The sequence below is a fragment of the Dermacentor variabilis genome, chromosome 2 (assembly GCF_050947875.1).
Source record: "Dermacentor variabilis isolate Ectoservices chromosome 2, ASM5094787v1, whole genome shotgun sequence".
Taxonomy (NCBI): Eukaryota; Metazoa; Arthropoda; class Arachnida; order Ixodida; family Ixodidae; genus Dermacentor; species Dermacentor variabilis.
This window is the reverse complement of record NC_134569.1, coordinates 180123258-180140807: the sequence shown is the minus strand read 5'-3', so window position 1 is coordinate 180140807 and position 17550 is coordinate 180123258. Positions and strand designations below refer to the sequence as shown.

The window sequence follows — 17550 nt, the reverse complement described above, 5'->3', positions numbered from 1 at the left end:
ACAAAGCACAATACAGTTTCTTTTTGTTCACACCGGCCAGGTAATCATTCGAGAAGCGCACTGAAAAAAATCGGACACTCGATACAACTCCTTTGTAAAACCCTCGAATCCCTCCCGAAAACTCTTCGGTTGAAACCACATACTCTGGCAGCCGTCTACTCAGCCTCATTTGACATACCGTGCACAAGAAAGGGTCGGTTGCGTCCCTAAAGAACAAGAACCGGTTTACCAACTGCCGTACAAAGAGATGGCCCAATCCCAGCCCCCCGTCTTTTACCCGCCGGAACAAGTTGGTCCGGCTGCAGCGCTCCCATTCCGACGCCCAGACAAAGGCGGCGAAAATCCTGTGTAACTTCTAAACATTTGACCATAGAGAAAGAAATTTCTTTCTCTATGATTTGACCGTGAACAGTGCTATACTTGCATTACGTACCAAAGCTTGCTGATAAAGAAAAGGTTACAAACGGTGGCTCTGGCAAAAATAGAGAGATTAGTGCCTTTCCACTTCTCAGCTCTCTCCCGTGTGTCTTTGACCTGCCCTTTCCAGTACTGCTCGCTATCGCGATAGGCATCTAACGGGACGCCCAAGTACTTGCCTGGGGTCGTCACCCAATGCACTTTGGCAAAATGATCTGGCTTCGTTGGCCACGATCCATGCCAGAGCCCGAGGCACTTCGACCAGTTAACTCCACTACCAGTGACATGGCTAAATTTACGGACACATTTGACAGCCTCAATTATGCTCCCCTGATCCTCCGCAAAAACAGCGACATCATCTGCATAAGCCAGCAGCTTCACTTCAACTGCTTGGAGCTTAAATCCTCTAATTCTACTGTTTTCAATCAATCTCATACACAGGGTTTCAATGTAGATACAAAACAACAGAGGGCTGAGGGTGCAGCCCTGACGCACAGAACGTTGCAGCCTAATGGGAGCCCCCAAACTCTTATTCACTATCAATCTGGTCGTGCAGTTACGGTACGCCAGGGCCACCCCCTCACAGATTACAGATCCGAGATTGGCATAGTCTAAAACGGCAAACAAGATTTGATGAGCCACGCAATCAAAAGCCTTCTCGAGGTCAATCTGTAAAATGGCAATCCGACCATTACAATCATCACAGCACTCAAGTACACTGCGCGCTGTGTGAATATTGGTTACAATAGTCCGGCCTTTAATCCCACATGTCTGGTGAGGCCCGACGATGTCCTGTATCACTGACTGCAATCGCCGCGCCAATATCTTCATAAAGATTTTATACTCGATATTAGTGAGTGCTATGGGACGATACGCCGTGACATATCTTAATTTCGCTGCATCATCAGTCTTAGGAATGAGTACTGTGTGTGACGACCCATAAGACGGAGGCAATGTGTTCCATTTGTAAGCTTCGTTAAAGATTACATTCAATACAGGGCTAATTTCATGTTTAAATTCCTTATAAAAACCGGCGCTAAAGCCGTCTGGTCCAGGCGATTTCCCGGGGTTTAAGTTGTCTATAGCCTGTTCAACTTCGGATTCTGTTATCTCTAGTTCCAATCTTTGTTTTCTGTCGTCGTCCAGTCGGGGTATAGCACGCAGAAACTCATTCCCATATGTGGTAGCGTCTACTTTGTGGTACGAGAATAGCGCCTGGTAATGCTCATGAAAAGCTGCTTTGATGTCGTCTGTGTCTGTTGATAAAGTCCCGCCCCATTCTATTCCGTTGATGTGATTCCTTTCAGCGCGTGCTTTTTCTAAGCCTAGCGCTCGTTTCGACGGCGCTTCGCCAGCAGCTGTGTCCTCAGCCCTTGCCCTCACCAGTGCTCCCCGATAGCGTTGCTCTTCAAGTTGCTCTAAGTGTTGTTTCATTTTTCTTATGTCTTCTATCCATTTGCCCGGTGCCTGAGATTCCTGCCTGAGCAGTTTATGAAGAAGCGTCTTTAACTCGGTCTCTTTTTGTTCCTCCGCGTAACGAATACAGGTAGCCCTCTCTATTGCCTTTATTTTTAGGGTTTCTTTACTCATCTCCCACTGTTGCCATACGTGAAGGTTTTTACTGGGGTCTATTTTCCTTATTTCTTCTCTTACTTCTCGGGTAAAAGGTTCATCCTCAAGAAGCTTGTTATTTAATTTTCACATTTCTCATGAGAAAGCGTTACATCGTTTTGGAATTCCTATGCAGCATTGAACCAAGCAGTGGTCAGAAAAAGACACTGGCACTACCTCGTAACTTTTACACTGCGGAACGATGTCAACAGACGCATAAATGCGGTCGAGCCGTGCATGACTAGAGCCCTCAAATCGTGTGTACTTTACAGCACGCGCTCCTTCGAGGCACTCTGCCACATCCTCTAGGTCCCAGTTCTCTACGATTCGCGACCACACTTCAGTGCTTTTGTCTCTAAACGCACGAACGCCTGTTTTATCCCGCGCACTAAGGACACAGTTGAAATCGCCCATTACTATGAGCTGTCTTCCCTTGCATAGACGCTCTTCAATGTGGTGAAAAAACTGGGCCCTTTCATCCACCTTATTGGGCGCGTACAAGCACACAATACGCCACTCGTTGTTGTTGAACGAAAAATCGACGACAACCCACCGGCCCGACACACACGAAAAAATTGCATGCACCTCTAGCCCCGGCAACTTTTTAACAAAAAGGACACAGCCAGCGGATGTGCCCACCGCATGACTGACTACGGCAGAAAACCTAGACGTGAAACGCCGCACCACAACGCCGGTCTCTTCTTCGCCATCGACTTTCGTCTCCTGCACTGCTAGCACATCAATGTCGTGCTCCGTTATAAGCCGGTAAAGCTGGCCTTGCTTTCTTTTCCCTGCCAGTCCTCGAACATTTAGAGTGGCGACTTTCAACGGACCCGTTGGAGCCATTTCAACAAAAGGGGAAGAGACCGGCACTATGATGCTTACCTCTCGCGTATAGCACGAGGCTAGACGCCGCTATCGCCGCCAGTGCGGTCCGGCGGAAGAACGTGAACGTGTCCTAGGGACTACGAATTTCCGGCACGCTTGTCTACCGGAACGTTAGGGCGCGGCCGAAACGATGAACGCCGGCCTTGCGGCGCCTTTGCCGGGGGCTCCTCGGCTCCAGGCGTCGCCGTCTGGTCACCGTCGGCGCTGGTCTGGGCGTGGGAACGCTTCGCCGCCGCGGAGACGCTGGTCGGCGTGCGGGCACCACTCTTGTCCGGTTGCAGCTAGCTCGTTCGGACCCTTGGGCTCGACGACCTTGGGCTCCGGAGTGTTCTCCCCATCCTTTCCGGTTGTCTGGTTTGACCTAGGCAAGTCATCCGCTGGTTGTTGGCTCGCTGAACCATCCCCAGTGAGGGCGTCTCCGCCGGTAGACGCTGACGAGTCGAGTGGCCCCGTCTGCTTGCCGGCCTCGTCCGTTCCCCTCGCTGCATCCTCGGCTTCAACGACGTCCATGAGTTCCGCGATCGCGTCCGTCTTTCCCAGCCCGGCCGGTAGCCGACGCGTAGGTACGGACGCAGTCAGCGTCCGCGTGTCCGTAGCATCTGCACTTCGAGCACCGGGGCACCTTACAGTCACGGCGAACATGGCCCGTGCCATGGCAGCGCAGGCACTGCATCGGCCGCCCGGGTACCACCACAAGGGCTAACTCACCGGCGACTCGAACCTGGTGGGGCAGGTCGTCCACCTTTATTCCCGGCTTGAGCTTGATCAGCACGGTTCTCGTAGTCGAGCCCTTCTCTCACATGCCTTGGACGCGCCAGCGCTCCCGCGTCACCACGGTTACGTTCCCGAACGCCGCAAAAGCAGTCCTGATGTCTTCCTCTTGCACTCCGTGGAGCATCCAATGCAGCCGCAGTTTAACCTGCTGGTCCTCGGGGTCAATAACAATGCAGCGACGGCCTTTAACTTGCAGCTACTCTAAAGCAGCCAGTTTCCTTGTGGCTTCCGCGCTGTTCAACGTCACCGCCCACACATGGTTGATCTGGTACGCTCCCAACGCCACGACCTCGGGGAGCACACCAGCGTTAGCGAGGGCGTCTCGGAAATCTTCGACCCTGTAAGGCCTCACCCGCACGTCGCCGTGCAAAAACAACGTGTTTAAAACAACACGACCGGTGGGCACAGTAGGCAGCACGATCTCATACACACACACACACACACACACATACATACATACATACATACAACATACACACATACATCCAACACACACAATTCCAACAAGTGCATCCAGTCTGGCGGAGGTTCCTGCACAGCGTACACACTTCTTACATACGCAGCACTTTCTCGAAACTCTGCTAGATGCTTCACCAGGGGCTCAAAACACGTAGTACTGGCCAGGCACAGTATTCCGACAAATTCGACTGTAAATGTTTGTCACAGTGGGGATCATTCCTGTTCAGCAAAATCTTCGCTTCTTCGTGATCTCCTATCATTGTTAAAAAAAAATATTCATTAAAAAAAAAAAAGGTTAGCAGAGCGTGGTTTCGATCCACGGACCTCTGGGTTATGGGCCCAGCACGCTTCCACTGCGCCACTCTGCTAGATGATTGACAAGGTGCTCAAAATGCGTAGTAATTGCCAGGCACAGTATTCCGCCAAATTTGACTGTAGATTTTTGTCATAGTGCCTTTGAGGCTCTCCCAGTCGTAAACTTTGTAGATATTTTAGATGTGGCGAAGCACTAGCGCCGAAATTACGATAATTCCCGTTGAACTGAACATTGAAACTGCCGCCACTTTCGCTACATAACTGGACTGTGCCGAGAATTGAACACTGAAATAAGCCAGGGCCACAAGGCGCTGACCAACTTGAAAAAGTTGTGTTAAAGTACACACGTGGATTACGGCGTTCCACTCATGCTGGGCGTGGCACCAAGTAATTTTGAAGATGATTTCTGCGTGCATGCGGTCGCAGCTCGTGCGCGCTGCCCACAAGTTCTAAAAAAAAAGAAAGAAGAAGAGAGAGCTGAATCTCTTCTGCTGCTTTTTATTTCATAGTAGTGATGGGGAAAGAGCCAAATAGGCAAATTGCCGAGGAAAAACCACCAGTTACAGCTTACCAGACAGATTACGAGATGGTGGCCATTGGTGACGGTTTGGCTGGCACATTTCAGACATTAAGGTATATTTTCTATTTCCATGTCACAGCGTTCTTTAAGAAGCTCGCATTAATGTCTCTGTAACCACTTTTGCGTTCTTTTGGTTTCGTAGATATTAAAGCTAAACGGAAACAAGAACGAAACGTTTCTCGTCCGCGTGGACGAGGAATCGGCATTGACACCATAAGCTAAACATGGTGGCCGCCACGGGCAAAAAAGTCGGCAAGAGCGACTTGAAACAAGAAGAAATAATCCAAGCTGTCGTGACTGCCGATGACTTCAGTGACAGGTTCGCGCCTATCACCAAGGACCTTCCATGGGTAAAGTTTTGTTGTGTTCTATGCATTCTGATCGTTCTATGAGCATCGTTCGTGTCATACCCCACGCCGCTTGCATAAGTTTAGTACCTGACGAACCGCAGTATCAAACTTTCGTCCGCTGCGTTCTAACTATTGAAGTGCCTCTTTAAATTGGCCCCTTAAGATCGCATTTCTTTTTTTCAACTGTATGCCTAAAGATGGCGCGATCTAATCGCGGCTCGTGCGGCCGAAACGTCGAATGCCATATGTTCACAACAAGCCGTGTGTTATGAATTGTGCACACCTGTTAAAATGTGACAGACGCGTGCAGAACGGAAGTTATGACCGCCGGATTTCTAGCCACTGGCTGCGTGTTTGGTTTGAATCTATTTTATTTATTTATTTATTTATACAATACTGCAGGCCTCATTGAGGCCCAGGCAGGAGGGGCATACAAAATACAGAATAATTGCATTTGCAGACGTAGGAACAAAAGGACCAAATTAGTGTGCACAATAGCAACGGAGTCCACCAGCTGCGAGAACCAAATGGGTAAAAAGAACACTCGGTCTTGTAACCAAACAATTCCCAAAACAAAAGTGAAGAGTAAATGTACAAATGAACCGTCAGTACAATTTTAAGCAATGAGAAGGAAAAAAAAAAAAAATGAAATCAGTAGTTCAAACGGTCAATGGAATCAGTACTCTTTAGTAGCGACTGAGGTAAATTATTCCAATCGGTTATAGTGCGTGGGAAAAAAGAATATTTAAAAATGTTAGTTCTGGCATTATAGGGAGTTAGAGAGTCAGCATGACGATGACGTGTTCGGCGTGCTGCCATTGGCGTTACATAAGGCTCAGGAGTGAGGGCGAGGAGATTATTTTTAAGAAGAAAAAGAAATTTCAGCCGTTGTATTTTTCTTCGTATTTCCAATGTCTGAATGCCATGTTGTCTCATTATTGCTGTCGGGGAATCAGTCATACGGTATTTCGAAAAAATAAATCTGATTGCTTTACGCTGTACTCTTTCTAGTGCACCAATGTTCGTTTTTGTGTAAGGGTCCCACACTATGCAGGCATACTCCAGTTTTGGCCTTATTATTGATGTGTAGGCTAAAAGTTTAGTTTCAGCGGGAGCTTGTTTTAGTTTATGACGTAGAAGACAGAGTTTACGAAAGGCTGAGTCACATACGTTAGAAATGTGAATGTTCCAGTGCAGGTTATGAGTTATTGTGACGCCAAGATATTTGTATTCCCTAACCTCGGTTAATGGTTCAGATCCGAGAGCGTAAGGAAAAGATAGGCTATTTATTTTTTTAGTTATCTTCATGTAAACTGTTTTGTTAGCATTTACCTCCATGTTCCAACGATTGCACCAAGAAAGGAGGTTTTGAAGATTATTGTTCAGGGTTATCTGATCATCGCAACCGGTTACCTCACTGAACAGAACACAATCGTCAGCGAACAGTTTTATTTGAACTGGTGCTGTGACAACGCTGGCAATGTCATTAATATAAATTAAGAATAATAAAGGCCCTAAAACACTACCCTGAGGGACGCCTGAGGTAACTGGAAGTTCATGGGAATGGTAAGTATCGATACTAACAAACTGTTTTCGGTTAGTGAGGTATGCTGAAACCCAATTAACAATGAAACAAGGAATGTTAATTAATCGAAGTTTTTCAATTAACTTGGAGTGTGAAACAAGGTCAAATGCTTTCCTGAAATCTAAAAATATTACATCTACCTGGCTGGATTTGTCTAGAATATTCGCAAAATAATGAATAACCGATGTTAATTGGGTGACAGTAGAAAAACCTTTTCGAAAACCATGTTGCTCAGGTGAGAGTACACTGTTATCACTTAAGAATTTAGTAATGTAGTTAGCTATGATGTGTTCTAGCATCTTACAGCATGATGACGTTAGCGATATTGGGCGATAGTTACTTATCAGCGTTAGGTCCCCCTTTTTCGGTACAGGTACTACGCGTGCAGTTAGCCAGTCAATAGGAAGAGTTGCTGTGGATAATGAAGCACGAAAAATGATCACAAGAAACTTGGACACCATTTCTGCGTATCGGCGCAGAAAAACATTCGATATATTGTCAGGACCAGGGGTTGATTTGGTTTTTAAGTTAAGAAGCATAGAAACTACGCCAGGTACAGATACAAGGTCCGAGTTTGCAACGGACAAAGAAAAAATGGGAATCGATATATCACTTGTATTTGCAAAGACACTATGGAAGTATGTGTTGAAATGCTCTGCAATACTTTGCTTTTCGACGATAAGAATGCCGCCATCCACTATTTGTTCAATTGGTTTGTTTTTTTTACTCAAATATGTCCAAAATTTTTGTGGCGCGGTACGAATAAAATTGGGCAGAGTGTGGTTAAAATATCGCCGTTTAGCATGCCCAATAGACGAGCTTAATTTAGCTCTTGCGGTTTGAATTTGCGTTATAGGGGCGTTCTTTCGTCTCCAGCGTTTAATCTTTCTTTTCAAGTGAATGACTTCCCGCGTAACCCAAGGATTAACTTTCGCTGTTTTCTTTGTCTTGTTTGGTACAAAATTTTGAACACAATATGTGCAAAGTTCCTTAAACCTGTCCCAAAGTTCTATAACATTGTTTCCTTTAAGTTGCTGAGTCTACATGTAGCTTGCCTGTTTGTTTTCATCCCGACGTTTCGCGATGAATGACATCCACCTAACGAGATCACTGTGTAACCGGTAGGTTACGCACGGGATTCCTTTGGAGCATTTCTTCTTACACATCGCACATTTCGCGCAGCTAGCCGCAGCTGTTCTTTTTTTTTTTTTTTGGTGCGGTGACATTCAGACGCGGTGATATGAACGTCGAGACGCCTGTCTTGTGGTTTATTATTGTTGATCTCTCCAGGTACTTATGCCATTGGTCCATCGCCCGCTCATCGACTACACGCTACAATACCTCAGCAACGAGGGTGTCCAGGAGACCTTCGTTTTTTGCTGCTCACATGCGGACAAGATCAGAGAATACATCAAGTAAGTGATCGCAGGCACCAAGCACACAGTACAAGCTCACAATTATTTCAGTTTTCTGGAAACCTTACTTCCTTGGTCGCCGACCTGTGCGTGCGTTAAATGCTACACAGAGTCGCACTTTGCCATTGATGCTCGTTTTATACTAAGCATTGCATTGCTTTTGGCGACTGTTTTCTCAGCTTTTCTTTCATTCCACAGGTCGGGTATGATCGTCGGTTGCAGTCAGTGTTAAATACAAAGGTGTTAGTACCTGTATCTACAAGAGGAGAAGTAACAGTGCAAACAATGGGATGTGACTCAGGCAGACAAAACGCTGACTTTAAACTACTGTTTTATTGCGCACATGGCAATTTTCTTGTTTTTTTGGAAAAACGACTCTGATACCTGCCTTATGTGCTGCCTTATGGCAGGCATCACAGTTGTTTTTTCGGCAAAAAACTGATTCTCCAGTGTGTGCCAAAAAGTGAATAGGGAAGGCGCGGCCTTGCATGTGTGATAAGAAACACACAAAGTTTGTCGATTGCTGCCACAACGTAGTGTATGAGATTCGCCGCTCGTGCAGTCGATGCTACATCGGCCAAACTGGCCATTGTGTAAATGACCACCTCAGAGGACATTCCAAGTTAATGAAGGGGTGTATTAGCAAGCACCTAGTCGTGCATAACTCCCAGTGTGGTTGTTGTGCATTGTTTGACAAATGCAAAATACTAAGGCGCTAGGGTGATTAGTGTGCATGCGATATACAGGTTGTCCCACATAACTTGAGCCAAAGTTTTAAAAATTAAAGGCACTCCGGACGCGAGTTGAACCGAATGCATAATGTTGGCATTGGCCTAGAGTTACTCAGGCTATATTTTATTTTCCCCTTTGCTAATGGATTAGTTAGGTTTAATGAATCACCTTTTAAGTATTGGCTGCAGACCCCAAGTGTAATACGCAAAGTTGTAGAGCACCCTGAGAAGCCTCTCAGTAAATTGTTTCCAACACAATATATCTCCCATGGTTCTTTTTTCTGCATTCCAAAGAAAGCCTGCAAAATATGAAAAAATACCACGGGACGGGGCGCTTGCGCACTGTTATTGTGCAGCTCTCAAGTGTGCGATGGATGAACAAGGTTGGCTGCAGCGAGACTGGCCCATGACAGGGTGTTATCCCTGGTGTAGGTATCTGTGCATGCGGCTCTTATCACATGATGGTGCATATGCACGCTGCTGGCTGAGCGTTGCCACTGTGGTCGTTGTATCATCATCATTCCAGCTACATGATATTTTACTCTCGTCATGCCATCGTTGTCTTGCCTTCTACCCCTACGCAGTGGCCCAATTAGTCTAATAGTTTGGGCCACTAGGTATGAGTCGTGGTCATGTTGCCGTCACGGTCGTTGCATCATTGTGATTCCAGCTTTGTTATCCGACATTTGTCACGCTGTCGGTGTCACGGCATCTTCGTCATACAGTCGTTATGCATTTGTTGTCACACCACCATAGTCATGCCATCATGGTCGTTCATTTGTCGTCATTCCAGCTTCGTGATCTGACTCGCATCAGGCTGTCAGTGTCACGGCATCTTCGTCATACAGTCGTTATGCATTTGTTGTCACACCACCATAGTCATGCCATCTTGGTCGTTCATTTGTCGTCATTCCAGCTTCGTGATCTGACTCGCATCAGGCTGTCATCATGCCTTCAACTCCGGCCCAGTGGCCCCAGTTGTCTAATAGTTTGGGCCCCTAGGTATCTGTTAGCGGCCGTGATATCATCGTGGTCATTGCATCGTTGTCAATGCAGCTTTGTCATCTGACTCTCCTCATGCCACTATTGTCACCTTTGATTTATCATTGCCATCGCTTTAGTAACATAACCCCAGTGTCATCATGGCATCTTCATCATACTGCCTTTGTAAATCCATCGACGTCAGTTTTTCTTTGTCATTTTGTTAAAATCATACTGTCATCATGCACACATGATTATACCGCTGTTGTCTTCCTGTCATCGTCAGATAGTCACTTTCAGGCCTTCATTGTCAGACTGTCGTCATTCGACTCTTGCCATGCCATTGTCGTCATCATATAGGTTTCGTGATATATTGTTACGCCATTGTCATCATACACTAGTGGTCATCCCATTGTCCCATTGTCATGCCATCGTCGTCATACAGTTGTCCTGCATTCGTTGTCATACCATAGTCAGAATGCCCTTGTGGTCATTCCATCGTCATCATTGTAACTTTGACCTCCGACTTGTGCCATTGTTGTCGTGCCGTTGTCGTCACAACAGCTTCATCGATCTGTCAGCATCATTCCTTGTTTGTGATTCTGTCGTAATTACACTGTCATGATTTAACCATGGTTATGCCGCCGTTGTCATTCCATCATCGTCATTGTGTCCTTGTGACACAGATGCTGTCATGTATCTGTTGTCATACCATCGTCATCATGCCGTCATGCCATCATCATTCTCGCTACTTCATTCAGTTGTCATCATGCCATCGTCGTGATACACTCCTTGTCATCTAATTGTCCTCATGTCATCACTGTCGCATTGCGTTATGCCATCGTCATAATTTAAGGACTGGCATCTCTTTGTCCTCATGCTGTCGTCATTATACACCTTTGTCATTTGATCAGTCGTTCCTTCTTTATGATTCCACCATCACTGTGTCGATATCATACTGTTGTCATGGGTGACCTTGGCAAGCAAATGCCATAGCAAAGTGGGATGATATCGGAGTAGATCGTATATACTCAAAGCAACTAAAGTCTCAGAATTAGCAATACACATGTAAATAAAGGTGACTTCAGGAATATGATCTATCTCTACATTGCTGGATTGCTATCCACGTTACCATCGACAGTCATCGTGAGATGATTTCTGCCGTAATATTTTTCATCTTGGCGTGATAGTAGGGCAAAAACCCCAGGCAACCAAAGTTTATCCAGAGCCCTCCTCTGTGCTCTCTTTCTTAGCTCTGGTGCAACCTCAGGACATGAACTGCACCAATTAAATTATACCTCACTGGTATACAGAAAAAGTGCTAGTGTTATGTTTTGAATGTGCCTGGCGAGGCACTGTTCACCCTTGCGATATTTTAATAACATTGCACAAGCATTGACTGTGCAGCATGTTAGCACCCTACAATGGTGAGAATCAGTGAGGTCGGCTATAGTGCGCGAAGCACACAAAGCACTTCCCAATGTGAACTTCCTCTGCTATGATATTCACTTCAGGAGTGCTTGCACCCTGTCTTGGCTTTCCGGGGTGCCCATTGTCCACAAACAATACCTCGTATGTGCTGGTAATTTTTTTCTTCATCTTGATCCCATGGCACATGCACAAGTTTAGCAATATGAAAAAAAAACGGAAAACACATTACAGGTGATGCATCTTAATTGTGCACAGGTTCTGCTTCACACTGCCTTTTTATAGACAGGACCACTCAAACAGCCCTGGCAAGAGTTGTGTCCTCCTGAAACGAACAGCGTAGCAGATGACGCACAAGCACATAGTAGATCGCCGATCTCGTCACCTCTCACCATTATAAGGTGTTCACATGCAGTACGGTTGATGCTTGCACAGTGTTATGTTTTAAATTTGTAAGAGTGTACCTCGTCAACTCTTGGAGCATCAAATTAATGTTTGCTGTCTGGCTGTGGCATTGTGCATCTCACATGCATACTTTTTGTCTTTGCATGTGGTCAGGGAGTCGAAGTGGTCCGATGCCAACAGCAAGATGAGCGTGAGCGTGCTCTCCTCAGAGGACTACCTGTCAGTGGGCGACATGATCCGTGACCTGGATGCCAAGGCTCTTATTCGCTCGGATTTCATCCTGCTGGATGGGGCTACTGTGGCCAATGTGCCACTGCGACCCATCGTTGAGGAGCACAGGTGAGTGCTTAAATGGGCCATGCCACAAATGTTCTAGTTTCTGCTATGCGTCTTATGTTAAACTGTACATGTCCCACAGCAAACGGGCAAAATTTGAGGGCATTCGGTGCTGTAGGAAATTTGAATTTTTTATGTTGCAGTTAAACAGCACAGCAGTTTGGTAACCCTGAGTAGTGACAAAATGAATTGGCATTTCCAGGAACGGCTTCCTCAGGTAATGAAAGGCAATCTCAAAGGCCATGCGTTTGTGTACTGTGAACGTTGAAAGGGATTGCAGAAGCTGGAAATATGTCATGGCTGCCATGCCTTCTTTTGTTTTTGAATGTCCATCTTCGCAGTTTACTGCTACTTTTTATCACATGAGGGAAGGAATGGCATGTACAATTCAATGGTGATGCCCTTGCTGTGTCGTTAGGTACAGTACTTGAGCATATAGAGCAAAACGTCCGATGTGATTTGGAACTGTTTCTGAGCAGACAACACAGCAGTAGCCCCTCATTTTCTGACGTCATACAGTCCTGACCAGCGTGGCTGTCGCTGTGAGTGGGAGCGGGCTTAGAGGCAGCGACTTAAAATTGAAATTTTGAGTTAATATGTGTGCTGAAAGCCAAGATTTTTCTGTATATAACGAAATTTGGTCCTCTACTCTCAGTTAGAATGATAAACTCAGGATAGCCGGACGACCATGTCATGGCTGCATTAACAATGTTTAAACACTTAAAGAAACTGTAAGTAAAGTAATATAAACATTGCTTTACTTAGTTTGCCATAAGTTTGCTTTGGATTTTTGTGAAAATTTTGTAGACTTAGTAGACAGTTTTAGTATAGCGTAAAGCAGCAAACGCAAAGAGTTAGCGTTAGCGTTAGCGTTGCGTGCACCACACTGCGCATGCGCTATACGTAAACGCTGCTGGAGCTCTTACGTACGTACGCTATTTTCAGGATTTAGCGTTGAACTCTAACGCACGCAAGGGGAGCCTTACGTACGGCAAGATGGCGGCGCCAGTCGAAGTGAGAGCAGCCCACTTCGGATCTGTCGAGTCGTCTGCCTGCACTGCTAGGATCTATCCTTCCCCACTAATGCTCGTGCTCGCCTTAGATTTGTGTGATGATGCTTCGGAAGCGGCGCACAGGTCACAAATGGGCGTTGTTTGCGATATACGTCCTCGATTAGCCGGGCAGTAGGCTTAACTAGAGGGTTTGCTAATGTTTGCTCATGTTTGCTGTATCCGCCTCGAGATGGCGCCCAAGTGTATTACGCTCGTTCGCTTGGTGTTAAGCCGCATGTGAAGCCGATGCGTGTCATGTTTTCCGCGGCAAAACACAGTAGTGTGGTCGGTGCTGTGGTCACAATGCGTGTGCGTTTTACCAACGACGACGATATGAACCTCGTGAAGGAGGTTTTCGCCTTGAACCCGTTCGGATGGACGTCAAGGTGGGCGTCCGTTGCAAAAAATTGGAAAAAAAGTGGGAAATCCGCTTTCTGGAAGCGAAATTGCCGGCGAAACGTCCCCTCCGGTATAGCTTCGACGTTGAGTGAATCTTGAGGACACGTAAAACCTGCGTGGTCGCTCTCATTCCCGAAGCATAAGGGCGTCTATGTCATCCCAACTTAAAAAGGACACGTAATATGGGTCCCACAGAACACTCGATCGCGGCACGCCAAGATTAATCGGCGTGTTTCGCGACTCTCGACAAAACAATGCTCAAACCAAGCACCTACATGTGTAATTAACGCAGCGACTGTGGCTTTCGATAAGCTTGACTTAGGGACACACTTGGGGATTCGGCATTAGATAAGCTCGACATTTCGTGTGGATTTGGCTTTCCAGTACTTTGTGTTTTTACATCTAGATGGCGGTGTATTTGTTTGCATTAACGTTAACGCTTTTCTCCGTTCCGTTATTCTAAAACACTACCTTGTGCCGCGCACTGCAGTCTTTCTTTGCGTTAGCGTTGCGTCGCACGCTAACGCTAACGCAAGGATTTTACGCTATACTAAAACTCTCTAGTGTTTTAAAATGTGATATGTGCTTTTTTCTCTACTTATATTTGAATGAAAGCCTCCTGTCCTATTCATATATACATCAATGCAATTCATGTTAGTGAAATTTTGTAAAATGTTCATTGTGAATAAAAGAAACATTCGTGGCGGGCGTGCTGTTTTCTAAATGTAGCATGCCAAAATGCATGCAAGCCAACCGAAACTTGCCGCAGCAGTTTTGTGTAAAAAAAGACATGGCAGCACTTGTCAAAGCAATGACTCTCACCACACACCTTATCAGGGCAGATTCGTGGGCAACTCATAGCATTTGTAAGCAACACATGGTTTTGTAGGCTATATAAAAGGCTATGCAGGCTATGTATGTTGGCTATGTAAGGCCATGTGGGCTTGCAAAAAAATTTACGGAACAGAGAGAGGGTTGCAATCTGTTGACCAAAAGTAAGCAATGACAAACCACATTGTGCTTTCAATAACAAAATGCTAATTGTTTCCACATTTCGTTTAACATAGCAGTTAATTACCCCTGCGCTCTCTCTTGGCCCTAATGATGCTGCATGCACAAGGCTCAAAGCATGATCGTGGCATGCTATGTACTGTTACTCATGTCTCTTGCCTACCCTAATTTTGGAATTTACAAAGCTCATTGAGCCACCATACTTTACAAGATCTGTTCTAACACTTTAGTGTGTAGCAGTAAATTTAATGATGGGCGCTTCTTTTGTTCTGATCAGATTTAAGTCAACCAAATTGTGAAACAGCAGCATCATTGCATTATGGAAAGATAAAAATTAAATTATGGGGTTTTACGTGCCAAAACCACTTTCTGATAATGAGGCACGCCATAGTGGAGGACTGCAGAAATTTCGACCACCCGGGGTTATTTAACGTGCACCTAAATCTAAGTACACGGGTGTTTTAGCATTTCGCCCCTATCGAAATACGGGCGCCGTAGCCGGGTTAAGGGAAGATGTTGCCAGGTGAATGTGACATTAAACCCTCTATTCTCAAACGATCCTCAACTTAAACCTTTTCCTCCACCACACCTGTTTGAGCACAGTGCCATCCCTTGACTGAAGACACTATGCTTCTCGGGAATTGTCACCGTGTGTCAACAAAGCATACTGGTCACTTCTGTCAAGGCTTGGTGCTGCCATCCACTTCCTTGAGTTGAGGCATGGAGTGCTGACTGCAGGAACATTCTAGTAGAATGCAGGGGTAAGTATTTCACCTCAAGTCTATCGAATGGGGTGCTGATTTCTCTGATAATGCCCAGTCAGCTGCACAACTCCTGTAGCTCAAAGGTAGCTCGCGATGGTGTCGAGGGACAGTTATTGCAGGATGTTAGCTCCCCGTGGAGGTCACCCTTAATGCGTGCTTGCATCCTGTGCCCTTGCAGAAAAACAGTTGCGAGGGACAAGGGTGCCCTAATGACATTGGTGCATCGGCAGCTGCCCCCGTGGCACCGACGTCGGTGTCGTGAAGATGACAGTGCGGTGGCCCTAAATCCGGAGACAGGCAAGCTCCTGCACCACATCAAGACCAGCACCACCAACAAGTGCGACTTTCCCCTGGTCAGTACCTAGCGTTTCTTCGAAATGCCAAAAATAAAGTTGACTGCCATTCACTGCCGGGAATTGTGCCTGTAGACTGGGTCCTTTGTACCGCATGTTTTAGCTGCAGCAGTGATTAGGAGCTCAAAACTTCTCTTGCTGGGTCAATCTGTTTGTCTGTCCTTTCCATTATGCCATCATAATCCTGGTTATGTTGTTGTCGGCAGGCCAGCTCCCCATTCTTGGCTTCACCCTTACCGTAGGCTTCACCCTCGCCAATTGCTACTGAATACCACTTTGGCTAAATTGTCTATAAATCAGTAGTCGGTGTATCCTACTGAAGCAATTCGGGCAAAGCTGCTGGGCCGGTAATTCTCTAATTTTCATATTAGCATCCCTAAATAGCACCTAAGCTGACGACCCGCGGACCTGCTGGTTAGCAGATATGACGAAAGTCTCAGTACGATGCCTCCAAATTTCTTCAGCGTACTATGGGCCAGAGGTCATGCCGAGGAGCCCGGTGTTCTGAGTTATGCATTACTTCCAGTGAATATTAATGAAGGTGTTTTGTTGATTTCGGTACCAAAAACTTTTGTGGGTCTTTCGCTATGCATCGGTTCGTACTGAAAATGTAAAATTTTGCACAGAAGCTGCTCTGTAGCTGCACTATCTTAAGCTAGGTCTTCTACATGGCCCAGAATTTCATTACAGTTGGCCTTTGAGAAAAGTAAAACATTGTTCGCCGCCACCACGCCACCATTGGGATTCGAACTCACGCCTCTGCAATGATGTACAGTTGAGCTGGACGCACTAACCATTGAGCTATCACCCATCTTTGGGTGGGTCTTGCCAATTTGTCCTGAGTTTTGTGCCCCACACAGACTCTGAGAATGGTTCCATCTCTAGACCGTGCGTGCATTTCAGGCAATATCAAAGCAAATGAGGATGAAATTGTGTGCGTCGCAAAGAAGACGGTGTTTCTGAGAAAATGGCAATGTCCACCATGACAGCCCGCTGCTGTTGCAATAAATGAGTTCACAGCCAGAAGCATAACTGAAATCTCTTGGAGCTGTTGATTTTTTTCGTAATGTGTAGGGCATGGCATGCACAACCGTACTACAGGTGGAATAAAAATATTCACACTCAAGAATGAGTGACAAGAGTGTGACACATGTCTTTACTGTCACTGTGAAAGAATCTTTCTTCTGTTGAAAAACAGTTGGCATCCATTCAGATCGCTAAAAGTGCATTTGATGTGAACACAACCTTGAAGCTCTCAGGCACGTAGAGTGTGACCTCCAATTTTCTCTCTCTGAGTCACCATCTCTTGTCATATGCAAGTTCATGGTTGGCACTGTCATCACTTCACCTTATTTGATCATCACTTCTGCAAAAATAATTCATATTCCCTACTTTGAGAAGTCAGCGATGACACCATCAGCCATGATGTACGTGCAGTGATGTCACTGGAATATTTTTTTAATGGAAGCAGATAAATAAACCACCTGCAGGAAAAATTAACTCGATTGGAAGTTGAACTGGCTCTAAAAACTTAAGTCTGCAGGCTGGTGTATCACTGGCTCTAGTGAGCCTCTCCAGGTCAGTTTGATTCGACTTTGGTGTTTCATTCATTCATTCATTCATTTATTGATACTGTCAGCCCTCATCGGGCTATTACAGGAATGGAGAATAAAAACAACAAAGAGATGCATAGAAT

The 17550-nt window shown here is 45.9% G+C and overlaps 1 protein-coding gene and 1 non-coding gene across 2 annotated transcripts in view; one reads left to right on the top strand and one right to left on the bottom strand.

The window, feature by feature from the left end:
• Positions 1-4445: 4445 nt before the first annotated feature.
• On the bottom strand, positions 4446-4517 carry TRNAM-CAU (transfer RNA methionine (anticodon CAU)). The gene has a single exon. It is a non-coding gene; the product is annotated as a tRNA-Met (tRNA).
• A 725-nt stretch (positions 4518-5242) lies between these two features.
• The window catches only part of eIF2Bepsilon (eukaryotic translation initiation factor 2B subunit epsilon), a 50066-nt gene continuing 37758 nt past the window's right edge, over positions 5243-17550 (top strand). Inside the window, exons 1-4 of the mRNA XM_075682458.1 lie at positions 5243-5394; positions 8270-8394; positions 12093-12278; positions 15680-15854. Of these exons, the coding sequence (XP_075538573.1) occupies positions 5269-5394; positions 8270-8394; positions 12093-12278; positions 15680-15854 (612 nt within the window). The 5' untranslated portion in view covers positions 5243-5268. The remainder of the gene's footprint in view (positions 5395-8269; positions 8395-12092; positions 12279-15679; positions 15855-17550) is intronic.